This window comes from Paroedura picta, chromosome 4, assembly GCF_049243985.1.
Source record: "Paroedura picta isolate Pp20150507F chromosome 4, Ppicta_v3.0, whole genome shotgun sequence".
NCBI classification, from domain to species: domain Eukaryota; kingdom Metazoa; phylum Chordata; class Lepidosauria; order Squamata; family Gekkonidae; genus Paroedura; species Paroedura picta.
In genome coordinates, this window is record NC_135372.1 from 59,067,256 (window position 1) to 59,093,135 (window position 25,880).

The 25,880-nt window shown below is 40.3% G+C and overlaps 1 protein-coding gene across 5 annotated transcripts in view; it reads left to right on the forward strand.

Moving 5' to 3' along the window:
- The window catches only part of EVI5 (ecotropic viral integration site 5), a 91,111-nt gene that overhangs the window by 25,509 nt on the left and 39,722 nt on the right, over positions 1-25,880 (forward strand). For 2 of the 5 annotated variants that reach the window (XM_077333004.1, XM_077333006.1), the window contains exons 2-13: positions 1,836-2,053; positions 7,770-7,959; positions 10,051-10,275; positions 13,785-13,859; positions 15,650-15,775; positions 16,388-16,531; positions 16,794-16,883; positions 16,995-17,092; positions 18,031-18,091; positions 20,629-20,682; positions 24,082-24,114; positions 24,633-24,779. In XM_077333004.1, the coding sequence (XP_077189119.1) occupies positions 1,836-2,053; positions 7,770-7,959; positions 10,051-10,275; positions 13,785-13,859; positions 15,650-15,775; positions 16,388-16,531; positions 16,794-16,883; positions 16,995-17,092; positions 18,031-18,091; positions 20,629-20,682; positions 24,082-24,114; positions 24,633-24,779 (1,461 nt within the window). Of the gene's footprint in view, positions 1-1,835; positions 2,054-5,376; positions 5,513-7,769; positions 7,960-10,050; positions 10,276-13,784; positions 13,860-15,649; positions 15,776-16,387; positions 16,532-16,793; positions 16,884-16,994; positions 17,093-18,030; positions 18,092-20,628; positions 20,683-24,081; positions 24,115-24,632; positions 24,780-25,880 lie in introns of those variants that run through there. The other 3 variants (XM_077333005.1, XM_077333009.1, XM_077333008.1) reach the window with 3 other exon arrangements.

Sequence of the window (25,880 nt, forward strand, 5' to 3'; positions counted from 1 at the left end):
GCACCAGAGTTCAAAAGCCTCAATTCTTTGATGTTTGGCCTTCCTTATGGTCCAACTTTTACAGCCATACATTGCAACTGGGAAGACCATAGCCTTGACTAGACGCACTTTCGTTGGCAGGGTGATGTCTCTGCTTTTTAGGATACTGTCTAGATTTGCCATAGCTTTCCTCCCTAGGAGCAAGCGTCTTTTAATTTCTTTGCTGCAGTCCCCATCTGCAGTGATCTTGGAGCCCAGGAAAATAAAATCTGTCACTACCTCCATTTCTTTCCCATCTATTTGTTAGAAATTGAGAGGTCCAGATGTTCTATTATTATTAACATTAATAGCCATGCTTTGGATATTATGTGTTGGACAATGATACTGTTGACCCAGGTGTTATTCCCCAATCCACCATGGAAGCTTGTTGGGTGACCTTGGCCTAGTCACACATGCTCAGCCTAATCTGCCTTACAGGGTTATGGAGAGGAGAATGAGGAAAGCTACTTTGGGTCAAAAACAAGGTCTTTAGGAAATAAAGTTATTAGGTTATAACCCATAAAAACCCATTAAAACAACAATAGCATTGATCACACTATCCCTCAATTGTAAGACTGGCGGTAACAAAATCTCCCCAGTCCAACTCTGCTCATTCCAGCCAAAATGATCTAATTCTAACCCTGGGATGCTCAGATACGGTAGGACCGCCAGATCGAATCTCTGTTCACCCTCCCCTGGCCTCAACTGAACGCCTGGTGGAAGAGTTCCGTCATGCAGGCCCTGCGGAACTTAGATAACTCCATCAGAGGCCTTAGCTCTTCCGGGAGCTCATTCCACTAGGTTGGGCCAAGGTCATGAGGATATCCTGGCAGCCCAGGGCCACCAACAGATTCCTACCTACAGAGCGAAGAGCCTGCGGGGAGGGGGGGCATAAACAGATAAGCAGTCTCTCAGATTGGAAGGACCCAGGCTGCGTATAGCCTTAAAGGTTAAAACCAAAACCTTGAACTTGATCTGGAAGCAGACCAGTAGCCAGTGGAGTTGTCTGAACACTGGCTGAATGTGAGCCCTCCAAGGAGTCCTAGTAAGCACCCTGGCAGCCGCATTCTATACCAGCTGAAAGTTCCAGGTCAAAGACAAGGGTAGGCCCGTGTAGAACGAGTTACAGAAGTCCAGTCTGGAAGTGACCATTGCATGGATCACTGCATGGTGTTTCAGTATCAAGCAGCCTTCTGACCTTTACAGCTCCTTAAATTGTGGATGTGCTGTCTGCTTCCTATCAATATGTAATTGTAATAAATTGATACTTCAAGATTTATCATTGCCACTTGCCATACGGGTTCTGTGTAGCAGTACTAAAACTTGACCTTTTATTTTTTGATTGTAAATTGCTGTTGATAAAAGTAAGTCACCTCTAAGTGATTGATCACAGAAAAGAGCTATTGTAAATATGAAATAGTTGTTTTCTCAAAGTGCAAATACGTGACATACTAATAAAGCTTCTTTAATAACTTCTGTAGACATGAGCAAGGCTGGTCTATCTGCTAGTCTAAAAGTGGACGTCCCAGAATTTGCTGAGACTTCTCCCTGTTACTTTATTTGCTTTGTCTTATGCAGAACATATCTGAAAATCTGAATATATTTGGGGAGCTTATGTACAACAACTTACAACTTAGATAACCCCTTGCTTCTTTTAGTTTTATCAACAACGTAATATGAATTGTGCATATGGAACTCTGTGCAACAGCAAAAGAAAAGGGAGGGAAAGATTGCTGGTATGGGTTGCTGTCCAGCTTGAATGCCTGTGAATTTGCTTGCTGTTGCTGACTCTTCTGTCTTTCCCTCCCCTCTCTTAGGTGGCGACAGACAAGTTTCCAGGAAAACTGAGTTCTACTCTCTCATGGGTGAAGAACACTGTCAGCCAAATGGCCAGCCAGGTGGCAAGTCCATCTGCCTCGTTACACACTACATCCTCCTCTACCACAGTCTCTACTCCGGCATTGTCTCCAGCATCACCAGCTGAGTTGAGTCCTGATGACTTAGAGTTATTGGCTAAACTAGAAGAACAAAACAGGTGAATGGCAACTTGTCATGGACACTTTTATTTTTATATTTATTATCCACCCTTTATCTACAGACTCAGGGCAGTTCTTTGTAAGAATAAAGAACCTTATAAGAATAAAGAACTTGGTTCTTAGTATTGCAAGATTATACAGTACACTTAGAAACACAGGCAGGAAAGGTCATAGGGTCATAGTTCAATGAAGATGTCAACCCAGTGTGCTGCAGTGCTGAAAAAGGCAAACTCTGTGTTGGGGATCATTAGCAAAGGGATTGAAAATAAGATGGCCAATATTAAAATGCTGTGTATAGATCTGTGGCACAGCCTCATATGGAATACTGTGTGCAGTTTGGGTCAACGTATCTCAAAAAGGACATCACAGTGATGGAAAAAGTACAGAAGTGGGCAGCCAAGATGATTAGGGATCCGGAGTACCTTCTCTAAGAAGTGAGACTGAACAGTCTGAGACTTTCCAGTTTAGAAAGGAGATTATTATGGGGGGGGGGGGCAGAGGTTTTTAAAATTATGCATGGGGCAGAGAGGGTTGACAAAGAATCCATGGTAACTAAAGGGAATATCCATATTCAGAGGCAGTATCAGGAGGCAGCATTGGGGGAAGACCTTAGTCTCTGTGGCCTGGTGCTGGACCTCCAGAGGAAATGTTGGGTGAGACCAGATGCTGGGTTAGATGGACTGCTGGTTTTATCCAACAGGGACCTTCTTATGTTCTTAAGGGCCATTGTTTGGAAGCATAAAATCATCTCTTATATGTTTGTGTATGGCTGCACTTGATCTGTCTGGCCATCAGCAATGATCTATATAATTACCAGCATTAGGCAATACATTCAACTGGGCATTTAGCCAGATGCCTGTGGTTATACCAATTTCTGTAAACTGCATTGCCTGCAGGTGCATAATTTTGCACCAGCCAGTAAGTATGTGCATGTGGGGGGGATCTTGGGGGAAAAAACGAAAGCTGGAATGGCAATATACAGGGTTGCAAGACATTTCCTTTGTTCCTGTTCCCATTTAAGTTCAGAGCTCTGGGGAAATTTTCCTGGCTATCTCCTAGCCAGCTTATGTTCCTTCTATTCAGGCTGAGCCACATACTGTTCTCCAGGTACCCTAGTCATAGCTTTACTTAAGAGAAAGCATAGCAGCACGACTGTCTCACCAGAATTAAATAATTGTGCTTTGAGGGGGAGGGGGGTTGCCTTGTTTTCTTCTCAATTGACTTAAATGATGTCTTCATTTGTTAGGAGTCTTGTGTTTTTGTTTGGGCAGGGAACAGCTAATCCAGTATTGCCTTCTGTCTTTGTGATGATGATGATGATATGTTCAGCCAAATCCCATAAAGTTCAGCATGTACCCAGTCACCTGATTGCTTAGTATATGGATCAGAGTTAATTTCAAGTAAATGAATTGAGTCACATAATATTTCCATTCATCTAGAAGGTAATAAATGCGATACAGAAGATAATTGAATCATAGGGTTGGAAAGGGACCTCCAGGGTCATATAGCCTAACCCCCAGTTCAATGCAGGAACTCACAACTACATTCCTTGAAGGTTGTTAAACAGCTCTCTTTTGTTAACAGGCAGCAACTAGTTTTACTGCACTCTATGTGTATAGGGTGTTGAACCATCAGTGGTGGAGAACAGATGACTCTGAATCTTGAAAAATCAGAAGGGGCCTTTTAAACTAAATACTTGGACTTCTGCATATTCCTTTCATGTTTTGGAGGATTTGATGTGCCTGCCAAAGAAAACTAGTATGGTTAAAGGGTAGATAATGGGAAGACTGCATACAATGAATGCTGAAGATCCCTGGTTCGACACCTGGCATCTGAATGCTCAAAAAATGGCAAAGATAGTGAATGCCAGCAACGATGCAGCCTTGTATGCACATAGACAGTCTCCTAGTGCCTCTATCAGGGTCCTCTCTGTGCTAGCACTGTTTTGCAGGGCCTGGACCACTACACTCAGAAGAAATGCCCAGGGAAATGCCGATCGTCACTTTGGAGGCGGGAGGCACATTTCCTCCAGGCCAGACTGATCATGGATTCTACTTTTTGTGTGTGCATGTGTGGCATCATTTGGGCATGGAATTGGGGTCACTGTGGATAGGCAAGTAATTGTGAATTCCCTCCGTTCTGTAGAGCAGTGGTCCCCAACCTTTTTATCACCGGGGACCAGTCAACGCTGGACAATTTTACTGAGGCCTGGGGGGGGGGGTCTTTTTCTGAGGGACATCACCACCGCCATCTGAGCCCCTACTCCACTTGCTTTCCTGTTGGTGCCCCTGACTTTCCACTGCCCACTGGTGGGTGCTGCAAGCAGCAGCTGCGCAGTGCCATGGCAGCCGCTGGAGAGCACCAAAGGTGAGCCAGCGCCAGAGAGGCAGGGCAGCCCCCGAGACAGCAGCCAGGGAGGAGGACGAAGAGGAGCTGTGGCCTAGCACTGACTGATCCACGAGCCAGGACCGGACATCGGATCAGGAGTTGGAGACCACTGCTGTAGAGGGTTGGACTAGATTACTCTGGAGGTTCCTTCCAACTCTATGGTTCTAAGAAGAACAACATGGGCCTCCCCTACCAGCTGGGTTCACCTCCTACATCCCTCCTCTTTTTGAGCATTATCAGATGATGACTCAGCTCATGGTACTATATGTTAGCTTTTTAGTAGTTTTAATTTTATTTAAATGTTATATGTTTTTACTGCCTATAATGCTGTACATCACCCCATAATGACTGGCTCAAGGGGGGGGGGACGACGCTATAAATGAAAATATAAATAAATATTTTCATTGTTAACATTTTTGATAGGTTGACTTTTTTCAGGCTCCAGTGCTTTTCTTGCTTAGTTTCCAGTCTGTAACAGGGTTGTTTTTAATTTTACAACTCCTTCTTGGTTTGGGGCTAGTCATTTTCACCATGTATGGCTTCTGAAATGGGGGGGTAAAATAAACAATTGAGTAGGTCTCTTATTCTGTTTTTAGAACTTGACATTCTTTTACACTTTCAGCCTTGCCTGGCAACAGTGTTAAACTGCAGGCTTAGGTGACTGTTGTGCCCCTTGAAAACTTACTTTCTGAGGAATTAATAGCTGTTTCTTTTCACCAAGTGTGTGAGCTGAAATAGCTCTTCATTACTGTAGAAGTTTTCTATTACTCATATCAAAAGAACTTTGCCCTGAGAATGTGAACACGAGTTGATAGAAACAGAAAGTATGACAAAGTGAAATGGGAATTTTTTTCTGGTCAGGTAATAGAAATCTTTTACAGGGATATTAGTCCACAATAGAGGGCTATGTTCCCCTCCAGAATGTGCTTGAATGGTTCTATCCTATTGACCAAATCAACTGTTTGGGGAAAGTAAATCATTAACGGGAATACAGTTATTGGTTTCCTGTTACGTGCTTACAGTGTTTAAAAACTGAAGCTGTTGAATGAAAGAGCAATGAATTTATCAAGGTAAGGTTTATGCTACTGAAATATGGTCAATGCTTCAAAATATGAAAATTCTCTATAATTCTATAATTCAGTTGCTGTGTTAAGCAGTTAGTTCATATATCAATGCTTCATCATGTACTTTCTAAGTTTATCTGGAGTTTGGACTTGTTTACCACAGGACTTGTAATGGAAGTTCCCTTACGGACTACTACAGTTTTGTCTGTGACCCCAATAGAATGAGGGGCTTTAATGATTGTGACCCAGTAAAATTTAAATTTAAACACTGGTGTTTACAGCAGTCATTTCCACACTGTGTTTTAGAATATTGCAAAACCTGCTTTTCAGAGGTGCGTTAATTGTGAGTACATATTTTGTTCAGGAATCTCTTTGTATCCTTCCGTTCTGCTACATATCTAATGTCCCATTCATCTTTTCTGTTTAATATGTATTTGAAGATAACCCATGAGTTTTCCTGTGTAATTGAAACATTGTTTATCTCACCCAGTGGGTGCATACAAAAAACAGGATTACTTAATGTAACAGGCTTCCTCAGGAGATGGTGATTCTGTGAAGGTTCAAGGGTCATAGTGAGATAGATCCCCATGAGATCCCTTTCAACTCTGTTGTTCTATGATTCTAATATACAAGGTTAAAGATTGTTTTAATGACCAAAATACAAAGGAAGTGCAACATGGAGCAACTCCTACTGAGAAGGTATCCCAGAAGCCTTAATTCTAGCTTCCCCAGTATAATCTGACACTTCTAACAGTTAAGAGCATGGTGACATTGTGTTGCTCTCAACAGTTTGGACATATACCAATCCTCTCTATATTAATAATGTCCATTAATTGAATTGTTATTACACATCTGTTAGCCTTACTGAAATGTTTGATTTCTTGATGGTAATGTTATTTATATTGTATGTTTTCACATTTAACAATAAAATAAATAAATGAATGAAAGTATTTTTAAATAGAAGATAAAGACAGAGGAAGCTTAGCAATCTCTGCACCTTTAATCAATATACTTAGAGTGGTTGGGGACTGTACTTAATTTTTAGTTTTGGTGGATCAAGTTGAAAAATGTTGTTTTAGAATACAAATATATCAAACAATCCAGATATTTCTGCAGGTCATGCTTATGAACTCAACAGTTGGATTTATGCCCAACTGGGAGGAAGCATTGGTCCATGGATGTGTGTACTGAAGCACACTTGAAAGGTGGGATCTGCAGGTGGTTGAAGAGTTTATTTGTCAACTATCTGTGGATACTCCTAGGAGAAGACTGTTTTCACTTTGTAATCTGAAACAACAAATAGAAATCTATCAACCATCTGCCTATATCTCTAGAGACGTTTACATTATTTGTAGTCACAGGAACTCAAGCTGAATTACATGTACTAAGTCAGGACAATGAACAAAACGGGACATTCAGTAAATATTCCTTGTGCTAATTAATTGTTATTTTTCTGTTCTTTTAAAAAGTGAAACTTCAAATAAGGTGTCATCTTGATTTTAGTAATTTATTTACTTATTATATATTAACTAAATCATTTATGCCCCCCCTTTCCTTGTGGTTCAAAGCAACTTACAATAATAGTTAAATAAATATTCAGGTAGGTAGCTATGTTGGTCTGAAGCAATAGAACAAAATTTGAGTCCAATGGCACCTTTAAGACTAACAAAAGTTTAATTCTGGGTACAAGCTTTTATGTACATTCATCTGATGAAGTGAGCATACACATGAAAGCTTATACCAAGAATTAAATTTTGTTGGTTATAAAAGTGCCACAAGGCTTAAACTTCATTAAGTTAAAAATATTTCCAGTTAAAACCAGAATAAAATAAACCACAAATCTCTAGCTCCCCCCCCCAAAAAAGATACCTATCATTTAAATTCCACCCTAAGTATTAGAATAGACAACAGATGGCTTCCTGAAAACCATAGTTGATAGAGAGAGATATAGAAGATGTTTCTCCCAGTATGCACATTCCATTAATGAAGGGTTTTAGAGGTCATAACTAGTACATTGAATTGAAGTGTGAAACAGATGATGCTCCTGGCCACCATGCCAAATCTGCTTTTCAAGGAGCAAGCAAGGTTAATGAGCATTCCAAGCTCTTAATCAATTTAATTTAACATTATAAATGTTATTTCTTCGGTGAGGAATGATCAATAAGGTCAGATCAATAGGTGTTTCTTTGGTTGTTGGCACTATTTTGAATGTTTCACAATGGAGAAGTTGGGTCCATAGACTCACAGTTTGTGTTTACTACAGATTGCTAGAGACCGACAGCAAATCACTGCGATCAGTAAATGGGTCAAGAAGAAACAGTGGTTCCTCGCTTGTATCTAGTTCATCAGCTTCTAGCAACCTCAGCCATCTTGAAGAAGATTCCTGGATCCTCTGGGGGAGAATTGTAAATGAGTGGGAAGATGTACGCAAAAAGAAAGAGAAACAAGTTAAGGTTTGTATTAAACAAACTTAGTTTTATTTTTTCAATTTGCTTTTGGAAATATTTCCATCCCTATAATGCTAGATGTGGAAAGATGTCTAATGTAGTCTACTAGTTAAAATAGGTGAACATAGCTCTAAAGACTTAGACATCCGCATATGTGAAGCAAATATATTTGCAAAATGCAATAAGTCTTAGTTTAGGAATTAATGTAATACATTTTGAAAGTCTGTTATATAGAATATATTCAGATTAGAGCACTTTATTCTTTTAGATCTTTGGAAACAGAATCTTAAGAACAATTTTGGATTACTGTGTACTGTTTTGAGAGTAGCTGCTATGAACCTATTCATGCAGGGCCTTAATGGCACTAGAAATAAGTGAAGTACATTGACATGACGGCCTTGTAGCCCTTGAGTTCTTTCTGTTCTTGAATGAATTTAATTTCTGCCTTATAGCATGTGGGTACTTTTGCTTTGGTGGTGTCTCATTTTATTTACAGCTTGTTGCTGTTTAATCAAAGTTGGCTGCTCAATGTAGCTGATGTTAGAACCACTAATCCTTATCCATGGTTCCTCTATTTGCAAAATGCCCCTGTGGGAGGAGCATGTCTGGGGTGACCGAGCTTGAATACGGTCTAATCAGGGTGTGGCACAGCTGGCCGCACCCTGATTGGCCCAATCCCCTACGCTCGCCGCCCTCCCTAGCAGCCTCCCTCACAGGGTGCCTATTATGGGGAGAGGAAGGGAGACTTAGAGACACCTGGGTGACTGTGGGCCATTCTCTCATCCCCACTTTACTCTTCCCAATGCCAAGTTCTCTCTATCTTAATCACTCTCTTCCATTCTACCTCCCTCTCTCTTTGCTATTCCCCCCCTCCCCCCTGTATCAGCTACAACGGGCTTTAATTCTAGTATCGTAATAATAAAAATAAAAACTGCAAGCATGGAACATTTAAAATGTAGGATAGGAAGCAAGAAAGCAGATTGGAAATGCAGTAGAGAATCAGCGGCAAAGGATTCACAAATCAATATAGCCATCTCAAACCCATGTTCAACAAGAGATTTCAGCCAGCAGTTTTAAAATCCTAAAAGTTAGCGTTGTGACCAAGAAAGTCTGGAACCTTTCTGTCTACAAAATTATTTCTAATGGTGTTGGAAGTAGTTTGGGAACCTGAGCAAATCAAAAGTCTTGTGGAGGAAAGGAATCATAATTACACATGCAATCATTCCCAGGTTCATCATCCAACATCACCAAATGAAAGTATCCCCTGGGTGACATGTCTGTCCTTGATCCATTTCAGTCTGATGGCAGGTCTGGATTTTGGACTGAATTAGCATTTGCCATTTGAGTGGGTTTCTGTGATCTTTGTGATATTGGTTTGGCAAGCAGTTGATTTTGTTAGTTTATTTATTAACTATCAATTCCACATAATATGTTTCTGGTAAGGAGGAGTGTGTCTCATGGCTTAAGTGCCACTCAGTGCTTAACACCCACTCATGGTGGTTGTCTCTCCTACCCCTTGTGTCTGCTGTCCGCCCACACCAGTGCTGGCAAACTTTTGGCAGCTGTTTTTAAAGCCAATAATAGAGATGTCATGATAGCATCGTTCTACAAATATAACTGCCTGTACATGAGCTTTCTTAGTTGTGGTTCCCACCTTATGGAATGGTGTGCCTGAGATCAGAAAGGCTCCCACTTCCCTGACTTTCCACTAAAACACAAAACAGGACAGCTTTTCTGCACAGGTAGTAGGGTTGCACTGTACAAAATGGTTTACAAACTTACGAATAAATGTTCTGGGACTGGTCTACACTGAACTGCATTGCTTGCTATAAGTAGGATCCTATTGTGTAATATTTTTTGTGCTTAATTTGTCATGTAAATTTTGCTTCTTTCTGGCTGGTTCCAGATTTCTGCAATCCTAATGCATTGTTTACTGAATGTCCCATTTTGTTGATTGTACTGGTTTACTGTGTGTATTCTGTCTTGAGTCCCTGTGAGAAAGGCGGACTATAACAAACATAAATAAATAATAAATAAAATAATAGAAGGATTCTGTTACCAAAAAAATACTCATCAGCTTCTTTCATTATGCTTTAGGAACTTGTTCGAAAAGGGATACCCCATCACTTCCGAGCAATAGTTTGGCAGCTTTTATGCACTGCTCAAAGTATGCCAATTAAGGATCAATATTCAGAACTCTTGAAAATGACTTCTCCTTGTGAAAAGCTAATAAGAAGGGACATTGCTAGAACATACCCTGAACATGATTTTTTTAAAGAAAAAGACAGTCTTGGGCAGGAGGTTTTATTTAATGTTATGAAGGTAAGTCAGCACCCCATACTTCTTCATTGAAATCTAATATTAAATGCTTACAGTGCTTTCCGTTCCGCTGTTATAAGGTACAGTTATAATAAAAGGCAGCTATCTTTTATTGGTCTGGTAGATTAAGCAACAAGAGGTTACTGTCTCCTCTTCTTGCTTCTTAGGAATTGGTCACTTTTAGGGGCAGAATGTTAAACTTGATGGTCCTTTGCTAGGTGTTCTTGTATTTCAAACATTATAAATAATATGGCTTATTTGACTTTGCAGTGCAGTGATAATTTTATAGAAAGAAAGTTATCTTATTGTGCTGGTAGAATGTGAGGACAGCTCTGGCAGATCTACTGTCTTGGATGCTTTTTATGCTTTCTTAATTTGCAGGAGTGTTTTGTCTGCATGTGAGCCAGGAGTACACAGATTTAAGTTACAGTGATCTGCCATCTACATGGTACATCTTAAAACCTTGATGATTGCAGGTGTTGCTGCATCAGGAATCTGTGAACTTTTGACTTGTAATTATATGGTGTATGAAAAGAACTTCTGTTATTGAAGTATTAGAATGTAATGTATGCACTGACCCTTAGTAATTATTTTTTTCAATGGCATTGCAGTTCTTAGAAGAGCTATGAAATCAAGGGAACAATTAGCCTATTGTTTAAATTTGGGCACATGTATTGTGGACATCTAGGATAGCCAAAACAATGAGCTCTTGTAAATTGTCAATTGACTTTAATCCTTTAAAATACACTCAAACATTCCCTGTTCATTGCAGATTTCATTGACTAAAAGCAGAGTAGCAAGATCGATGCTTTGTGTAATCAAATTAGATACATTTATACGAGCTGACAAAAACACAAACCCAATGTACATTTGGGTGGTAAGCATGGGCTGTACATTAATGACAACAGAGGTTAAAATTTCAGAATCTAATCCTTATGCCAAGGCATTTGTAGCAGAATAACTTTGCCAATAATATTACTGCCTGCAATGAAGATACTGCTGCAAATTAGTTATATATTTGGAAAGGGAGATAACAGACCTACAGAATAAACAGAATAAATTAAGCCTGAGTAGTTGTGGGCTTGAAACACAGGAGTATCTTCCATTTAGACAGGGCCACCCAGAAGGAGATGAAGTAGTATTTGTGGCAGTCATCCTGTATTCCATGTAAATTTATGCAATATTCCATGTAAACCACCCAGAGCCATAAAGAATGGATGTTATAAAAATCCAAATATAAATGAATAAATTATAAACCATAGGATAGGGGTCATCAATATGGTGCTTGTAAGAACCACCGCACATGAACACCTTTGCTGCCATTTGCCAAATGTTTTTAAAAAGAGGGTAGGACAGATGACACTTCCTCAAGGGTATAATAGAGACACTTTTTCTCAGAATTCCAAAGGCACCTGCAGACTCAAAGAATTTCAGAACACCTGGCTTTTTTTTGTGTCTCTATTATACCCTATAAATACCATTATAATCAATGGTAGCCATAGTGTACAATGGAGAATCGATCTGGGGGTATCCGGGGCTCTGGGGAGCCGTTTTTTTTTTTTTTTTTAGTTAGAAGCACCACATTTGCAGCATAGCTGGTGTTTCTCCTCAAAAAACTCCCTAAGTTTCGTATATATAGGACCAGGAGGTCAAATTCTATGAGCTGCCAAAGAAGGTCCCCCATACTTAGTTGTTTCAATAGAGGGGAAAAAAACATTTAAAGAGAATGCTATCCCTTTAAATGCCTTTTGCAAGCTGTGAGTAAACTCCAAAGATGTTTAAAGGGCTTGCTTTAGCTTTAAACACGTTTTACCCAGAAGGCATTTAAAGGGACTGCAGTCCTTTTAAATGCCATTTAAATTAGACTAGCCAGCCATCTTAAATATTTTTGGGATTTGAGGGGGGACAGCAATTTCAGATGGCCAAAATGCAGTCCCGATTTGTAACCAGCTGAAAGAATTGCCAGAAAATATGTTTAGAGTATTTTTCAGCAATTTTTTTCTGTTCAAATATAGTGAATGCACTCCTGTAATATTCATGCTGTGCTTACCCCATGGGTGTGTTGGGACAGGAAAGAGAGGAAGGAATCCAAACAGGGTCCAAAGCAATGAATGTGTACACTGTGTCTCCGGGGGTTAAAGAGAATGAGACTAAGTTGTTCAATAGATATGTTACATTCCTGCCACATTGGCAGGAATGTAACATATCTAGTTGCATGTCTAGTTCATTGTCTAAGGCAAGGGTAGTCAAACTGCGGCCCTCCAGATGTCCATGGACTGCAATTCCCATGAGCCCCTGCCAGCAACCACTGGCAGGGGCTCATGGGAATTGTAGTCCATGGACACCTGGAGGGCCGCAGTTTGACTACCCCTGGTCTAAGGCAACTAGCACCTACCTGTGAATTTGATGGGAACTTCCCAGAGGTGCAAGTATGTTGGGACAAGATATTTGAGCATAAAGGTAAGATTCTGGGTTGGAAGATTTTTAGAAATTCAAATATGACACTTACAGGGGTCTTTTCTATAGCAATTCTTTGCTATGCTTGCAGCACTGAGAATCCTAATTGCTCAATCTTGAGCAGGGCGAGAGAATATTTCACCAGTTAGGAATAAATGACTTCAGAAATCATGGTATTCAGTGTTAATGAATAAAGTAACCACAGATAAGTAATTAAGAGAATAAAATATGTTCGAATTGCTTGCAGAACAAATATATCATCCTTTTATGTATTCTGTTATATCTTCTGTATATTTATAAAACAAAATATATTGTATTTGTGGCCTACTAAGGTATGTATAGCAAGTAGAGCATAAACTTACTGCTTTATCTCTTCATCCTTAGACTAGCTTTCAGAGCTGTTTTTGTTGTTGTTGTTTGTTTGTTTGTTTGTTTTGTTTTGTTTGAGGGGGGGAGTTGGTCACAAGTCTGAGTTTGGCCCACCTTCTTTTGGAAGGAAAGATCCAACAGTAGATCACTGGGAAACAATAAGTTTCTAACTATCAGATTTCTCTGAATTCCTTGTTTGCGTGCTTGTTTTAGATTAGTTTTCACTTCATATGTGTGAGGTTCATAATGATTTTTAATCCCTTCCTGCAAGTACTGTTTCCTTTTTTTAGACTTCTGTGACTAGTCTTCTGTGATATCACAGCATCTGAGCCAGTCAAGGAAGTCTTCAAACTATTAGGGTTATATATACTCTGTGTTACAGCCATTATCCTTTAAATTAACTTAATTTGATACATTTGATATTCTGTAATTTTAAAAAACTGTGTGTAGAAAAGCTGTTTTTTGACTTGTTATTATTGTGCATAATTCTGCCTTTGTTAGTCATGGAACATACAAGGTTACTATGCCATGCCTCCAGTCACATAATTAAAAAATAATAATTTAACTTTGTTTATGCCCTTCAAGCATATTTTTACAGGGATAAGAGAGAAGTTATGTTTCTCTTCCTTTTCTGTTTGTGAAAGGAATTCTATTTTTCAGTGTCTTACTAGCTTTGTATCTTGTAGGCTTACTCTTTAGTGGATCGTGAGGTTGGTTACTGTCAAGGAAGTGCTTTTATTGTTGGATTGCTGCTCTTGCAGGTAGGTAAACATAAGCAGGTGGTTAATGCTTTTCTTTATGTAGTCTTCTTAATGCTCTGCTTCATTAAAGATTATCGAGAATCCATGGGTAGAAGAACTCAGAAGGGCTACCCTCCTCTGTCTTTCTATTATTTTTTCTGTAGTAGCAGAACTGTGGCAGAATTTCTCATAAAAATTTAGTAACTTTTGCACTGACATTGAGACCGGGATTAATTTGAGGAAGCTCTGAGTCGTTCTACGAGTTTCCCCTGCTAAGATGGCCTTGAAAATGGGATATTTATGCCTTTTGTTTTCATAATGTACCGAGAAAAGATGTACTGTGCCTTTAAGAAGAGGGAACAGGGTTCCTGTGCAGGATGTTTTGGGTACCAGTAGAGCGTATATATACTGGGGGGGGGGGTTGATTTCTGTTTGCCAGGTGTGAGTTGACTAAATTGTTGTTACAATAAACGTTGCTGTTACCAAAGTGGTGTCTGCAATATGTTTCAGGTTTTTTTACCGTCAAGGTGCAGCAGACTTAGGGCAACCCCATAAGGTTTTCAAGGCAAGAAATATTCAGAGGTGATTTGCCATTACCTTGCCTCTCCATTACAACCCGGGACTTCTTTGGTAGTTTCCCATCTAAATACTGATCCTGCTTAGCTTCTGTGATCTGATGAGATGAGGCTAGTCTGGGCTATCCTGGTCAGGGTATTAGACCCTTATTAAAAGGGACTAATAGCAGTTTCCAACACTGGTAGCTTTTGATACATGATTTTGCATATTTTGCCAGTTGATTCTAGAAGGCAGTAATAGCGACTTGTTGTTCTACAGGTTATAGTCACTTAAATTTCTTTAAAATCCTTCAGCTAGGCTTTTGTATGCTTGAGATGTAGAAGTTATATCTAGTTCTGCAGCAGGCCCTAGAGTGCAGATTTATAAATGTACACAATAGGGCCTGGAACAGATACTGTGTTTTGTATTTTACAAACAAGATGGAAATCCTAGATTTGCCAAAATTCTGAAATATTAAAAACTCAAAAAGTCCTTGGGGAAGTTAATCTCACTCCCCCATAAATAAGAGAAGCAATTGTAATTTTCAGTGTGTGCTTAATATAGTAGACACCCTTGCTGGGACTGTCATGGCTCTTGGCCACACTAGGTCTGTTGCAGCTCCCATCCTTCACCACTGGGCCTAACACAACTTCTCCCTCTTTCACCACTGCTGTCTCAGGAACCTCTGCAGCTCCTGGCAACCTCCCTTCCATCACTGCTGACACCTGTATGCCTCCAAGCCACCACTACTGCCAACAACACCAGCAGACCCAGCCAGCTGGGTGACCTTGGGACTTACCACGGCGCTGATAAAACTGTTCTGACTGAGCAGTGATATCAGGGCTCTCTCAGCCTCACCCACCTCACAGGGTGTCTGTTGTGGGGAGAGGAATGGGAAGGCAACTGGAAGCCACTTTGAGCCTCTTCCTCCTCCTCCTCCTCCTTCACTGCCAGCCCTGCTACAGTTCCCTCACATTGCTGCAGCCTTTATTAGGGCCATGGCAGCCCCCAGGCACCCCCATCATTGCAATGGACTTTCTGCTTATGTGCAAACAATGCTGTTTTATATGAGGTTGAATTTAAATGTCCCCCCATGTATTTTTTAAGATTTCAGATTTTTCCACAAATCTAGGTTTGCAGGAAAATCTGTTTGAAGTCAGTGTATCTCTAATGTGCAGATTTAGTTATTTGCAAATGGGAGTCAGTCTTCGCTATTAGATATATAGATGTTCTGACTTTTCATTCCTTCAAAATAGATGCCAGAGGAGGAAGCGTTTTGTGTGTTTGTTAAACTGATGCAAGATTATCGACTTAGAGAACTCTTCAAACCAAGCATGGCGGAGCTGGGCCTTTGTATGTATCAGTTTGAATGCATGATACAGGTATATTTGCAGTCAGTTATCTCTTATATATGTGTGTGTGTTGTGTAGCTTATGCTTTTTTCTTTGATTTCTAAAGTTGCAGAAATTTCCCATCTCCCCCTCCCCACTTATTAATACAGAAACAAGCTGAGCTGAAATAGGCTATATAACTTGATTTGTTTGCTAAAGGAAATATTGGATTGGATCCCATAGATCCTTCTCCAAACAAAAGATGCTACTTGAAGTTCACAGGAATGATCGCATTATAGGAAGGAGAGGTTCTTTTCACTTCTTCTAGCAGTTCATACTTAACTAAATAATTTTAATAGCTTACTGTCTGATAATGTTTCAAATGCTGTGTAATATAAGTGCTTCACAGACAGATACATGAACTGTTAAGTAACTTCCTTATGTAAGCATTGTTCAGTGCAAAGCACAGGCTTATGTCAGTGATAGTGGTTCTATGTTGTATCATAATAACCTGCAAGCCTTTTCATCTTACATGTAGACCTTTTGTCTTGCTAGGTACAAATGTGTCACTGCTTCAGAATAGCTTTGTAATCTGCCTTGTTTCTCAATGAAAAAGGCAGAGTATAAAAGAAGTTAACAATAACAATCTTTATTCTTTCCCAGGAGCAGCTGCCAGAGCTTCATGTGCATTTCCAGGCCCAGAGTTTCCATACCTCTATGTATGCATCGTCATGGTTTTTAACTATTTTTCTCACTACTTTCCCATTACCAATTGCAACAAGAATATTCGATATCTTCATGTCCGAGGTAAGCCATTTTTAGCATCACTTCTGACACAGTGAAGAGTAATATTGACCCAGGCTGCTAGTTCTGGCATAACATGTGGTGGCTACTTGTGTTAAATATGTATTACTCATTTTATGCTGCAGATTCAATCCCATTTATTATAAAATTTAGCTGTGGTGCTGAAACCCTTTTCATTCCCAGTGGACTCTTAGAAATCAAACCATAACAAACATTCTATAAATGTTAAACGTGTTTATCTAATGTTTGTTTACCTAATTTTTAGGGTTTAGAGATTGTATTTCGGGTTGGTTTGGCACTTCTCCAGATGAATCAAGCAGAATTAATGCAACTTGACATGGAAGGGATGTTACAGGTAAGAAAAGTTTGCTACCTGAAAATGTCAGCTTACTAGACAGTTTAACTATGGATAATGTTCATATTAATCACTTGTGACTACATGTGGTATTTATTATTTCTTTTTTAGCAATTTCAAAAGGTCATTCCACATCAATTTGACAGTGGGCCAGACAAGTTAATCCAAACAGCTTACCAGGTCAAATACAATGCAAAAAAGATGAAAAAGTAGGTATTAATGATGTGCAAAAATTGCCTATATTTAATGATATTACTAAGAGGCGGAACCTGTAAATCATATTCTGGGTATTACTTGGTGTGTTGTGTTAATCTCCCCTTCCCCCCGCTTTCTACTAGCCTTCCACATTTGTGTAGGGGGGAAAAGCTGATTCTGAGGTGGAGATGAAGTATTTTTACTGCTTTCCCTTTGCCTTCCTCAATCCATCCCAGCTGCTTTTAAAGAGCAATATATCATCTCACAGGTTGTAGCAAGAAGGCAGGAGGGAAGTTGGCTGACATTCTCCTGTTCTATCACTCCTGTATCACAAAGCAAACAAGTATGTGCATATAAACAAAACCTTGTGGTGGAGAGGGAACATTTCAGTTGGCTTCCCCCTTGCTGCAGCTCTCACTGTCATGCATAGGTCTAACTTTCTCACCAGTGAAATTTTTGGAAGTTGAGGGGGGTCACTGTTGATAAAGACAGTAATAATCATTTATATGAACTTGCCCCATTGACCAGTGTTTGGATTTGACTCAGTCTGTGATACAGCCCTAAGAACAGCATAGAATTGCATCTTATCTTTATTATACTAGTATAAGGGTGTGTGTGTGTGTAAAGTCTCAACAAGTCACAGCTGGCTTATGGCATCCCTGTAGGGCAGGGGTAATCAAACTGCGGCCCTCTAGATGCCCATGGACTACAATTCCCATGAGCCCCTGCCAGCAAATGCTGAGGCGACAGGACTAGACCGGACCATCCAGGTTGGGGGTGGGGGTGCAGGGTAAGGCAGAGGAAGAAAATTTGTCTGACTTTAGTGAACATTCTAGTCACTTTTCAGGCAGCCAGAAAAAAATGAAAGGGTTCAGCAGTTCATCTACATGTTGCCTGTTAAGCTAAAACAAGCAATGCTAGTGACATTTAATGGCTTTCCATTTCTCTTCAGGTTAGAAAAGGAATATACTACTATAAAAACAAAGGAGATGGAAGAACAAGTTGAAATTAAAGTAAGTGGAGGATTGTTTTGGTGGGATAAAATAAAGGCTTTGTCATCACTCAGCAAAGCAGTTGATTCTTCCATATGTCACTGGATATTGTGCCGTTGCTTTACTTTAGCTGTCTTTCCCAACTGAATTAGCCTGGACGGACAACTCAGTCCAGTTGCATATAATGGTTACCATGCAATAATAGCATATAGATTTTCTGGTCGTAGCCCACTCTTATGTAAAATTTCTGGTTATTCACCATCTACAAAATACATTGCACAGATAAAAGATCAGCGGTTGTGATAATCTGCTTTCCCCAATGTTTTTCAACATCTTTTTCTTTGTTTGTTTGATTGTAATACTTTTCCAAGTTAACATAAATCTCGTAGTCTACTAATTTAACAGATGTAAACTTCCAGTACCACTTTATTGTAAAATTTTCGCACACAGAGACAGATAAATATGAACAAATCCTGAACCTCCTGTTTAAATATCAACTGAGTTTTCCCAGTCCAAATTAACTTATGTTTTTACTATATAATTCCAAAATACTCTCCATTGACTTTTATACATTTCTAAATTTCTGTCTTTAACCAATGCTGTCATTCTAGACATTTTTGAAAAATCCAATAATTTCGTTATCCATTCCTCCAGCGACAGAATCTGCTTTGTTTTCCAGACTTTTGCTACCAACATTCTGGCTGCTTTTAAGGCATACAATAACAATACATTCAGTTCTTTAGGTATTTCTTCATTTGTTATACCTAATAAAATAATTCTGGTTCCTTTTTGAAGTTAGCTTCCAACATTTTCTTAAGTTCTACATATATTTTATTCCAAAATGTAGCCATCCTTGGGCAACTCCAGCACATGTGAAAAAAGAACATTCATTTATCATACATTTCCAACATCTCTTATCAACATTCTGAGACCATTTTGCCAATTTCAACAGAGTTAAGTACCACCTAAAAAGGTAAAGGTATCCCCTGTGCAAGCACCAAGTCATGTCTGACCCTTGGGGTGACGCCCTCTAGCGTTTTCATGGCAGACTCAATACGGGGTGGTTTGCCAGTGCCTTCCCCAGTCATTACTGTTTACCCCCCAGCAGCAAGCTGGGTACTCATTTTACCGACCTCGGAAGGATGGAAGGCTGAGTCAACCTTGAGCCGGCTGCTGGGATTGAACTCCCAGCCTCATGGGCAAAGCTTTCAGACGGCTGCCTTACCACTCTGAGCCACAAGAGGCTCTTAAGTACCACCTAAAGTACATTTAATAAAAATTTTCCATCAAATCCCTATCTGAAAACTTAATTTGCCTCTTCCCAAGTCTACATATCTATTGGATGGCCTAGATCTTTGGCCCACTTAACCATAACTAAGTAACACTTTCCATTTCAATGTCCCATTCTAAAACATTTTATATACCTTCGTTCTAAGTTTATCTTGTTTATTATCTCTGTCTCAAATCTGGATTTCTTTAAAGTAAAACCCATTGCTTTATCTCTCGTAAAACATTCATGTATCTGGTAGTACTGAAGCCATCCATCCATTTTCTCAGAGAGGTAGTCATTCTGCCGGCTGCTCCAGAGGTCTGGTGTGAAGTGCACAATTCTGCCTTGCATTCTGCCACTGTGGAGCAATGCATGGCAGGCAAGACTTGTCTGCTCACGGTCCTCCATGAGGGGACAAAGTACCAGAGAGCAAGGTGCTGCAGCAGCTGGCAAGAGGTTACGTTCTCCACAAAGGAGAAGGGTTAGCCATCCACAGCAGTAATCACATTGATGAGCCAAGTGACAGATTCCTGGGCTCTCCACATAGCCCTTTTGAATGGCACTGTCAGCATTCCTGGGGCAAAGTCCTCTTGGAGGGTGACCTGCGTTTATGGCACCCTAAGTGTGGGGAACCTTTCTTAGAGGGGCCTCCTGCTTCCCCTCCACCTTCTGCTGACAAGGAGTGGGCCTCATTTTCCTTTTATTGGCTACCACTCTTTCCTGTGGCTCTGTTTTCAAGAAGTTCCTTGCCTTCCTTACTGTCAACACCCAACAGAGTGCAGAGCTGAGCTGAAGGTATATATAGCATTTTGATCCCATAACGCAGAGTGGGAACACTGTTATTGGTAGCCAGCAGTGCCCTGTCAGTGTTTCCAAGGCTGGAGAGTTCTGTCCCTCCATACTCTGTTGCTTTGAAGTTTTTGATTGAGCAGACAGTCTATCTGGAAATGTATTTATTCGTGAATTTACGTGAACTGCTTGAAGTTCATGGAAAGTTCTTGCTGGTTGAACTTCAGTTCACAAACTGGCCAAAATTCGTCACAAACATTTGTTTGTGAGCCAGTTCATGCCCATCCCTATTTACAGAAGGGCTCATATGCTAGCCACTGACATGACACATAACTACTTAGATGCAGTAGCCATGTTTTATCAAGAGACTTCAGACCCCCAACTTGGGTCTGCACTAAGTATATTGGGAGTGTGGTGCTGTTGTAGATAACCTGCTCTCTTTTACCTTTCCAGCCATTTCTTGCCTTTCAGAAACATTAACATTTGCTTGCTTTTCCAGAGGTTACGAACAGAAAATAGACTTTTAAAACAACGCATTGATACACTAGAAAAAGTAAGTATAATCTCTACTTCAAAACTGCCTTCATTTTCTCTAATTTTATTTTAGTATTATTATAACTGCACAATGATGAATAGCATGACAACAGGACTACTAACTTTTATTTACAATTATAATATCTTGACAGTTCTATAAAATTTAGGATTCCAAGAATATGGGCATCTACCACCTGATACACAGGTAAAGAAACAAGGACGAAAGTTGTGCAACACTTTGGACTAGCGGCTTCATCGTGGCATATGCTTATAGGGTTGCTGACAAGTTAAAAAGACATTAAACTGAAAAGTGTATAGAATGATCTCCAGAAGGGATGTCCAGCTTTCTCAGAGGAGTTCCCCACTGGAAGAAAGGCAGCTGTGTTGCATTGCATTGACTAGCCATTAATAGGGAAGGTACTTCCATTCTGCCAGCTGTATTTTCACCATGCAATGCACTAAGAAACTAAGCCAGGTGTCAGAAATGATCTCCCAGTCTGTGTAATTGACCAGCATTTCAAAGTATCAAACAACTGCAGCCACTTGTTTTCAGTTTCCATTTTTAGCAGCATATAATAGAAACTGTAAAACTACCACTGCATTGACTTATAGCCTCCTTCCTTAATTCCGTCAAGTCAGAAAGACTGGCTAAAGGGACCTTATTCTTCATCTTTATATAGATTAATGCTGAAAAGATTGTGGCTTAAAATGGTTTGGCTTGGATCATGTTGGTTCCCTAGCAAGATAGGAGCACCACGCCTGTTTTTCTCTTTAGTTTTCCATAGATGTGTATAAGGGGTGTGTGTATATGGGGGGGGGGGGGTTGGCTGCCAGTCTGGTTTTGTTCTAGCTGCTGAGCTTCAGCATCTCTCCATTCATTTTGAGCCTCTAGGAATTGCTGTTCATTGCAAACTATCTTCTCTATTTGCCCCAAAATGTTACAATCAAGCAAGTGACCAACAAGTTAAATGACCATTATATTATAGTTGTCAGGATGAAACAAGTATTGAACAAGAAAGTGTTGTGGTTTGAAAATCCCTCACTTCTCCCTGCTTAATGAAATACGGCAGTGTATAATAATGGTATGAAATTTCCAGTGTCTTCCAGTCAGTGAAAAGTCCTTGAGGTCCTTAAAAAGCTGATCTATGAACAACTGAGAATCCATTCCTTAATGCTCATTCTAGCTCTTCCTTGATGAAGAATATCAGAGTCTAAATTATGTAGCAGGTTTTTTTGTTTCTTCAGCCTTTCTGGCTGCTTTTCTTGTCCTGTGAGTGTTTGCAACATTTTGTTCCCCAGTTAAATTTCACCCTGGGTTTTTTCAGCCTCACCCCCCACCCCAGGCAACAGCAGCTGAGAAAGAAAAGAAATTCCTGTAGCTAGCACATCAGCCTTTGTGTAGCTGTTGCTTTACAGATTCTGTAACAGTTGCCCAGGATTGCAAGGATGGAGGTAGTAAAGAAATAAGAACATCTGTTTAAGAACTTGTTTTCTTGCCTCTGCTTTTCGTTCAGTAGCATGAGACTGTATATAATTCTTTTCTTCCTGTAGGCTGGGTGACGTTGTGGCATGCTTTTCCAGTTTTTTTTCAATTGATTTGCTTTTATTGTCTAAAGAACCATGGCTTTTAAACCTGCAGATTTCTATTCCTTGCTCTCTGAGCTGGCCAGATCTTAGTAGCAATTTTTAGGGTAGTTGCAAGATATTCTTACAAACTACTGTGAAGTATGTAAATGACTTGGTCTTTAACTATTTCTGATATGAAGTCTTTGCATGGTAGATATGAAAGACCTCTTGGTAGTTAATGGGTATGGGGGATACTTCCAAAGATTGATCTAGTTTTGTGAGGTTCCTATTTCCTTAGGTTGCAATATACTAATCTGTGCTGACCAGTGGCACCAAAGTAACATCAGAGGGGGTTACTAAGACATGCCCTACAGTTCATCAGGAGGCCCAGAGATTTCCTGAAGCCATCACCATTGTTGAGGAAATAAATCTACAAGATTCACCATCTTGTAGAAATGAGCCACTCAAAAGTGGCCCTGCATTCTGGTGAAGTGGGAGGGGTTACTCAAAGAATACCCTCTTTCCTGTCCTGAGAACAGGAGTTCATGGGGAGAAAATTCATGTGTTCTGTCCCCCCTCCCCCCACAAATATCTAGTAGAGCTGCTGTAGGCAGGTCATGTCAGGCATGCTTATGAATAGTTTGCAGTGTTTTAAGTTTTCTTAACAGTTTTCTTAACTTTACTGACAGTGTAATAGCACACCCCTGATTAGGTTATCTTCATATGTAGACACCTCCACCCCAGAATGGCAGTTACATATTAGACCCCACTCCCTAATGACCTTCACAAGAAGATTCTTCAAATACATCCTTCCTGTCCTTCAGTGTGGCAGTACATACTTTCCCTCTTAATTGCCATACTACTACCCATTCTATTAAGTGACACACTGCCTATCTGCTTTAGTCTGGGATTGAGAACGTTGGGTAGGAGTAGGTAGGCGTCTTTTTCTCATTCCTGTAGCTAGCACATCAGTCTTTGTGTAGCTGTTGCTTTACAGATTCTGTAACAGTTGCCCAGTATTGCAAGGATGGAGGTAGTAAAGCAAAAGAGCTTGAAATGCCAAGATAAAAACAGAGAAGAAATAAATATGTTCAGACTCAATTTCATGATACCTAATTTCTCTGCTTAATTTATGCCAAGTGGAATCTAATGATGCAGATACATTTTGGTATAATGTATTAGAATTGGTTGCCCTAGTTCTGTGGGATTACAGGGTAGTAGGACAAGTGAGACCATGTAAAATCTTTAAGTGATTTTAAATGGAAATGTGCTCAAATCCTTTGGATTTTAGAAAGACCTTTCCTTGTATTTTTTAAATGCTAGTATCAGAAACTACAATGTAAACTCACATATGGAATTGCTACTAGAGTTGACTGAAATTCTTCCAGAATAACTATATTTTTTCATGTCTACATCACTGAATGGGTTATCTCTTAGATTCTGCTATTGCCCAAATGTCTCTGACTTTGGTTAGCTGAACTTTAAATGTGCTCAAATTGTACCTGCTTTCACTTCACGTAATAACACTTAGGATAGAAGAGAGCTGCCTGAAACATTAACTCCCCCTGCAAAGAACTGCAGTCTAAAGACGAAGGGAAAGCACTCCCATTTTCAAACAAGTGATGTTGAATTTGGTATGCTCTCTGTCAAAACTTCAATATATTCCCTGTGCTGACGACGTGCATGTCTGTAGGTTAACTTGTGCCTTCATTAAAGTCTGAAAAACCTATATGTGAAATTTATTGTAAAATATGGAAAGTAGGTAGAATTTGGGCATAATTCTCCACTCTTGATTTTGTCGTTTTGTTTTCCCTTTTTCTCTTATTCCTATCTGAATTTTTCCTTTTTGTAGGAAAGTGCTTCCTTGGCAGATAGATTGATACAGGTATACTTCTTTAGTATTTCACCCTAAAACGCCTTTCCTACCCTCAAAAAAACTTTGTTTTTTAATGCATGTTCACCACATGCATTTTTAAATGAAATATCTACCGTAGCTACTTGAAAAATTATTTAGCAATTTTTAGAATAAGATTTAGATCCATACCTGCACGTTACATCTGATGATACCCGAAATTCCTAGTAATTGATGAACTCTAATTCCGCATTAACACTAATTCTGTAGTCCGCTGCAAAATGGTAGGAAACATGTGCATGCACAGTGGAGTAATAAATGCATGAACAGAGCTTTATGGAATGCAAGTACACAATTGACCTTGCTGGGGAGGGGCTACTAAACATTTTAATGTGATGCAGTTACTAAGCAGCCATACTTGACTAAAATTAAATACTGGCTGTCATGCTGATTTGCAAGATTTTAACAATACAGCAGAGTAAATGTATAAAGCTATCAGTCTTTCCTGGATCGGTCCTTCAATTGCTTTAAAAAGGAAATTATGTCCTAAGGGACAAGTGACAAGGGCCCAAGAGGCTGAGGAAAACTACCTCATAAAACGGGAGCTGGCCACCATCAAACAGCAGAGTGATGAGGCCATTACTAAACTGGAGCATGCTGAGACTACCATCAGGGAGCTCCAGCAGCAGCAGCAATGGGTAAGGTACCTGGTAGCACTTCATCTCATCTTTCTCGTTCACTTGTGTTTCATTTTATTGGTCATGACATGGTCTCCTTTGACATACATTGCTTTTTGTGTTATTTGCATTCATAAAAATGCAGCCTAGTAGTAGTCTTGATCATTAGATAACAATGTACTTGCAGTCGCTTGCTGACCAGATTTATTTCAAAGCTGGTCCCATTGATACCAGTGGAAAGCTCTTTCAAGTGAATATGCTCAGGCTCACATCTGGTCATGTGTGCTGCAAACCAATATGTGCATTTGTTATGGAGTCATAGTTCTGCTTCCTCTTTTCTTCACTTCCTGTAAAATAGCCAGTGTGCTAAAGTGGCTAGAGTGTCAGGTTAGGTTGTAAGTGCCATGTTCAGGTCCATCTTCCATTATGAACGTTGCTGGGTGTCCTTGGGCTAGTCTCATACTCTCAGCGAACCTACCCCACACTATCATGGAATGCAATGGGGAAGGGAGAACCATGTAGACCAGTGGTCCCCAACCTTTCTGAGGCTGGGGACTGGCAGGGCATCGGGCCGTGCCCGCGCATCGGGCCGTGCCCGCGCATCGGGCCGTGCCCGCGCCCGCATGGGCCGCGCATGCTCGATGTGCGGCCCGGCCCTGATTCCCTCTCCCCGCCCTCCCACAGTAAGAAGCTTCCCGGGCCACAAGCTTGCGGCCTGGGAAGTTTTTTACTGCGGGGGGGGGCAGGGAGAGGGAGCCGCGGCCCGGCACCATGGCCTTCGCGGCCCGGCACTGGGCTGCGGCCCGCAGGTTGGGGACCACTGATGTAGACTATCCTGAGCTTTGATGAAGAGTGGGAATACTTGAAGTTTGTCACGTTTAAAAGGGAGTTGGGGCATAAATGGGTTGAAATGTCATTGGCCGCCCATCATGTCTGTTTCCCATGGCTAATCTTTATTTGATAGATTCTCGTCCACAGTTTCACCTTAGAGACCAGCATCAGATACCTTGACTCTCAAAAGCTCAGACCCTGAAAATCTTGTTGGTCTCTACGGTGATACTGGGCTCAAGTCTGGCTGTTTTACTCTTGACCAACAGGGATAATAGTCTTCTGTGTAGCACT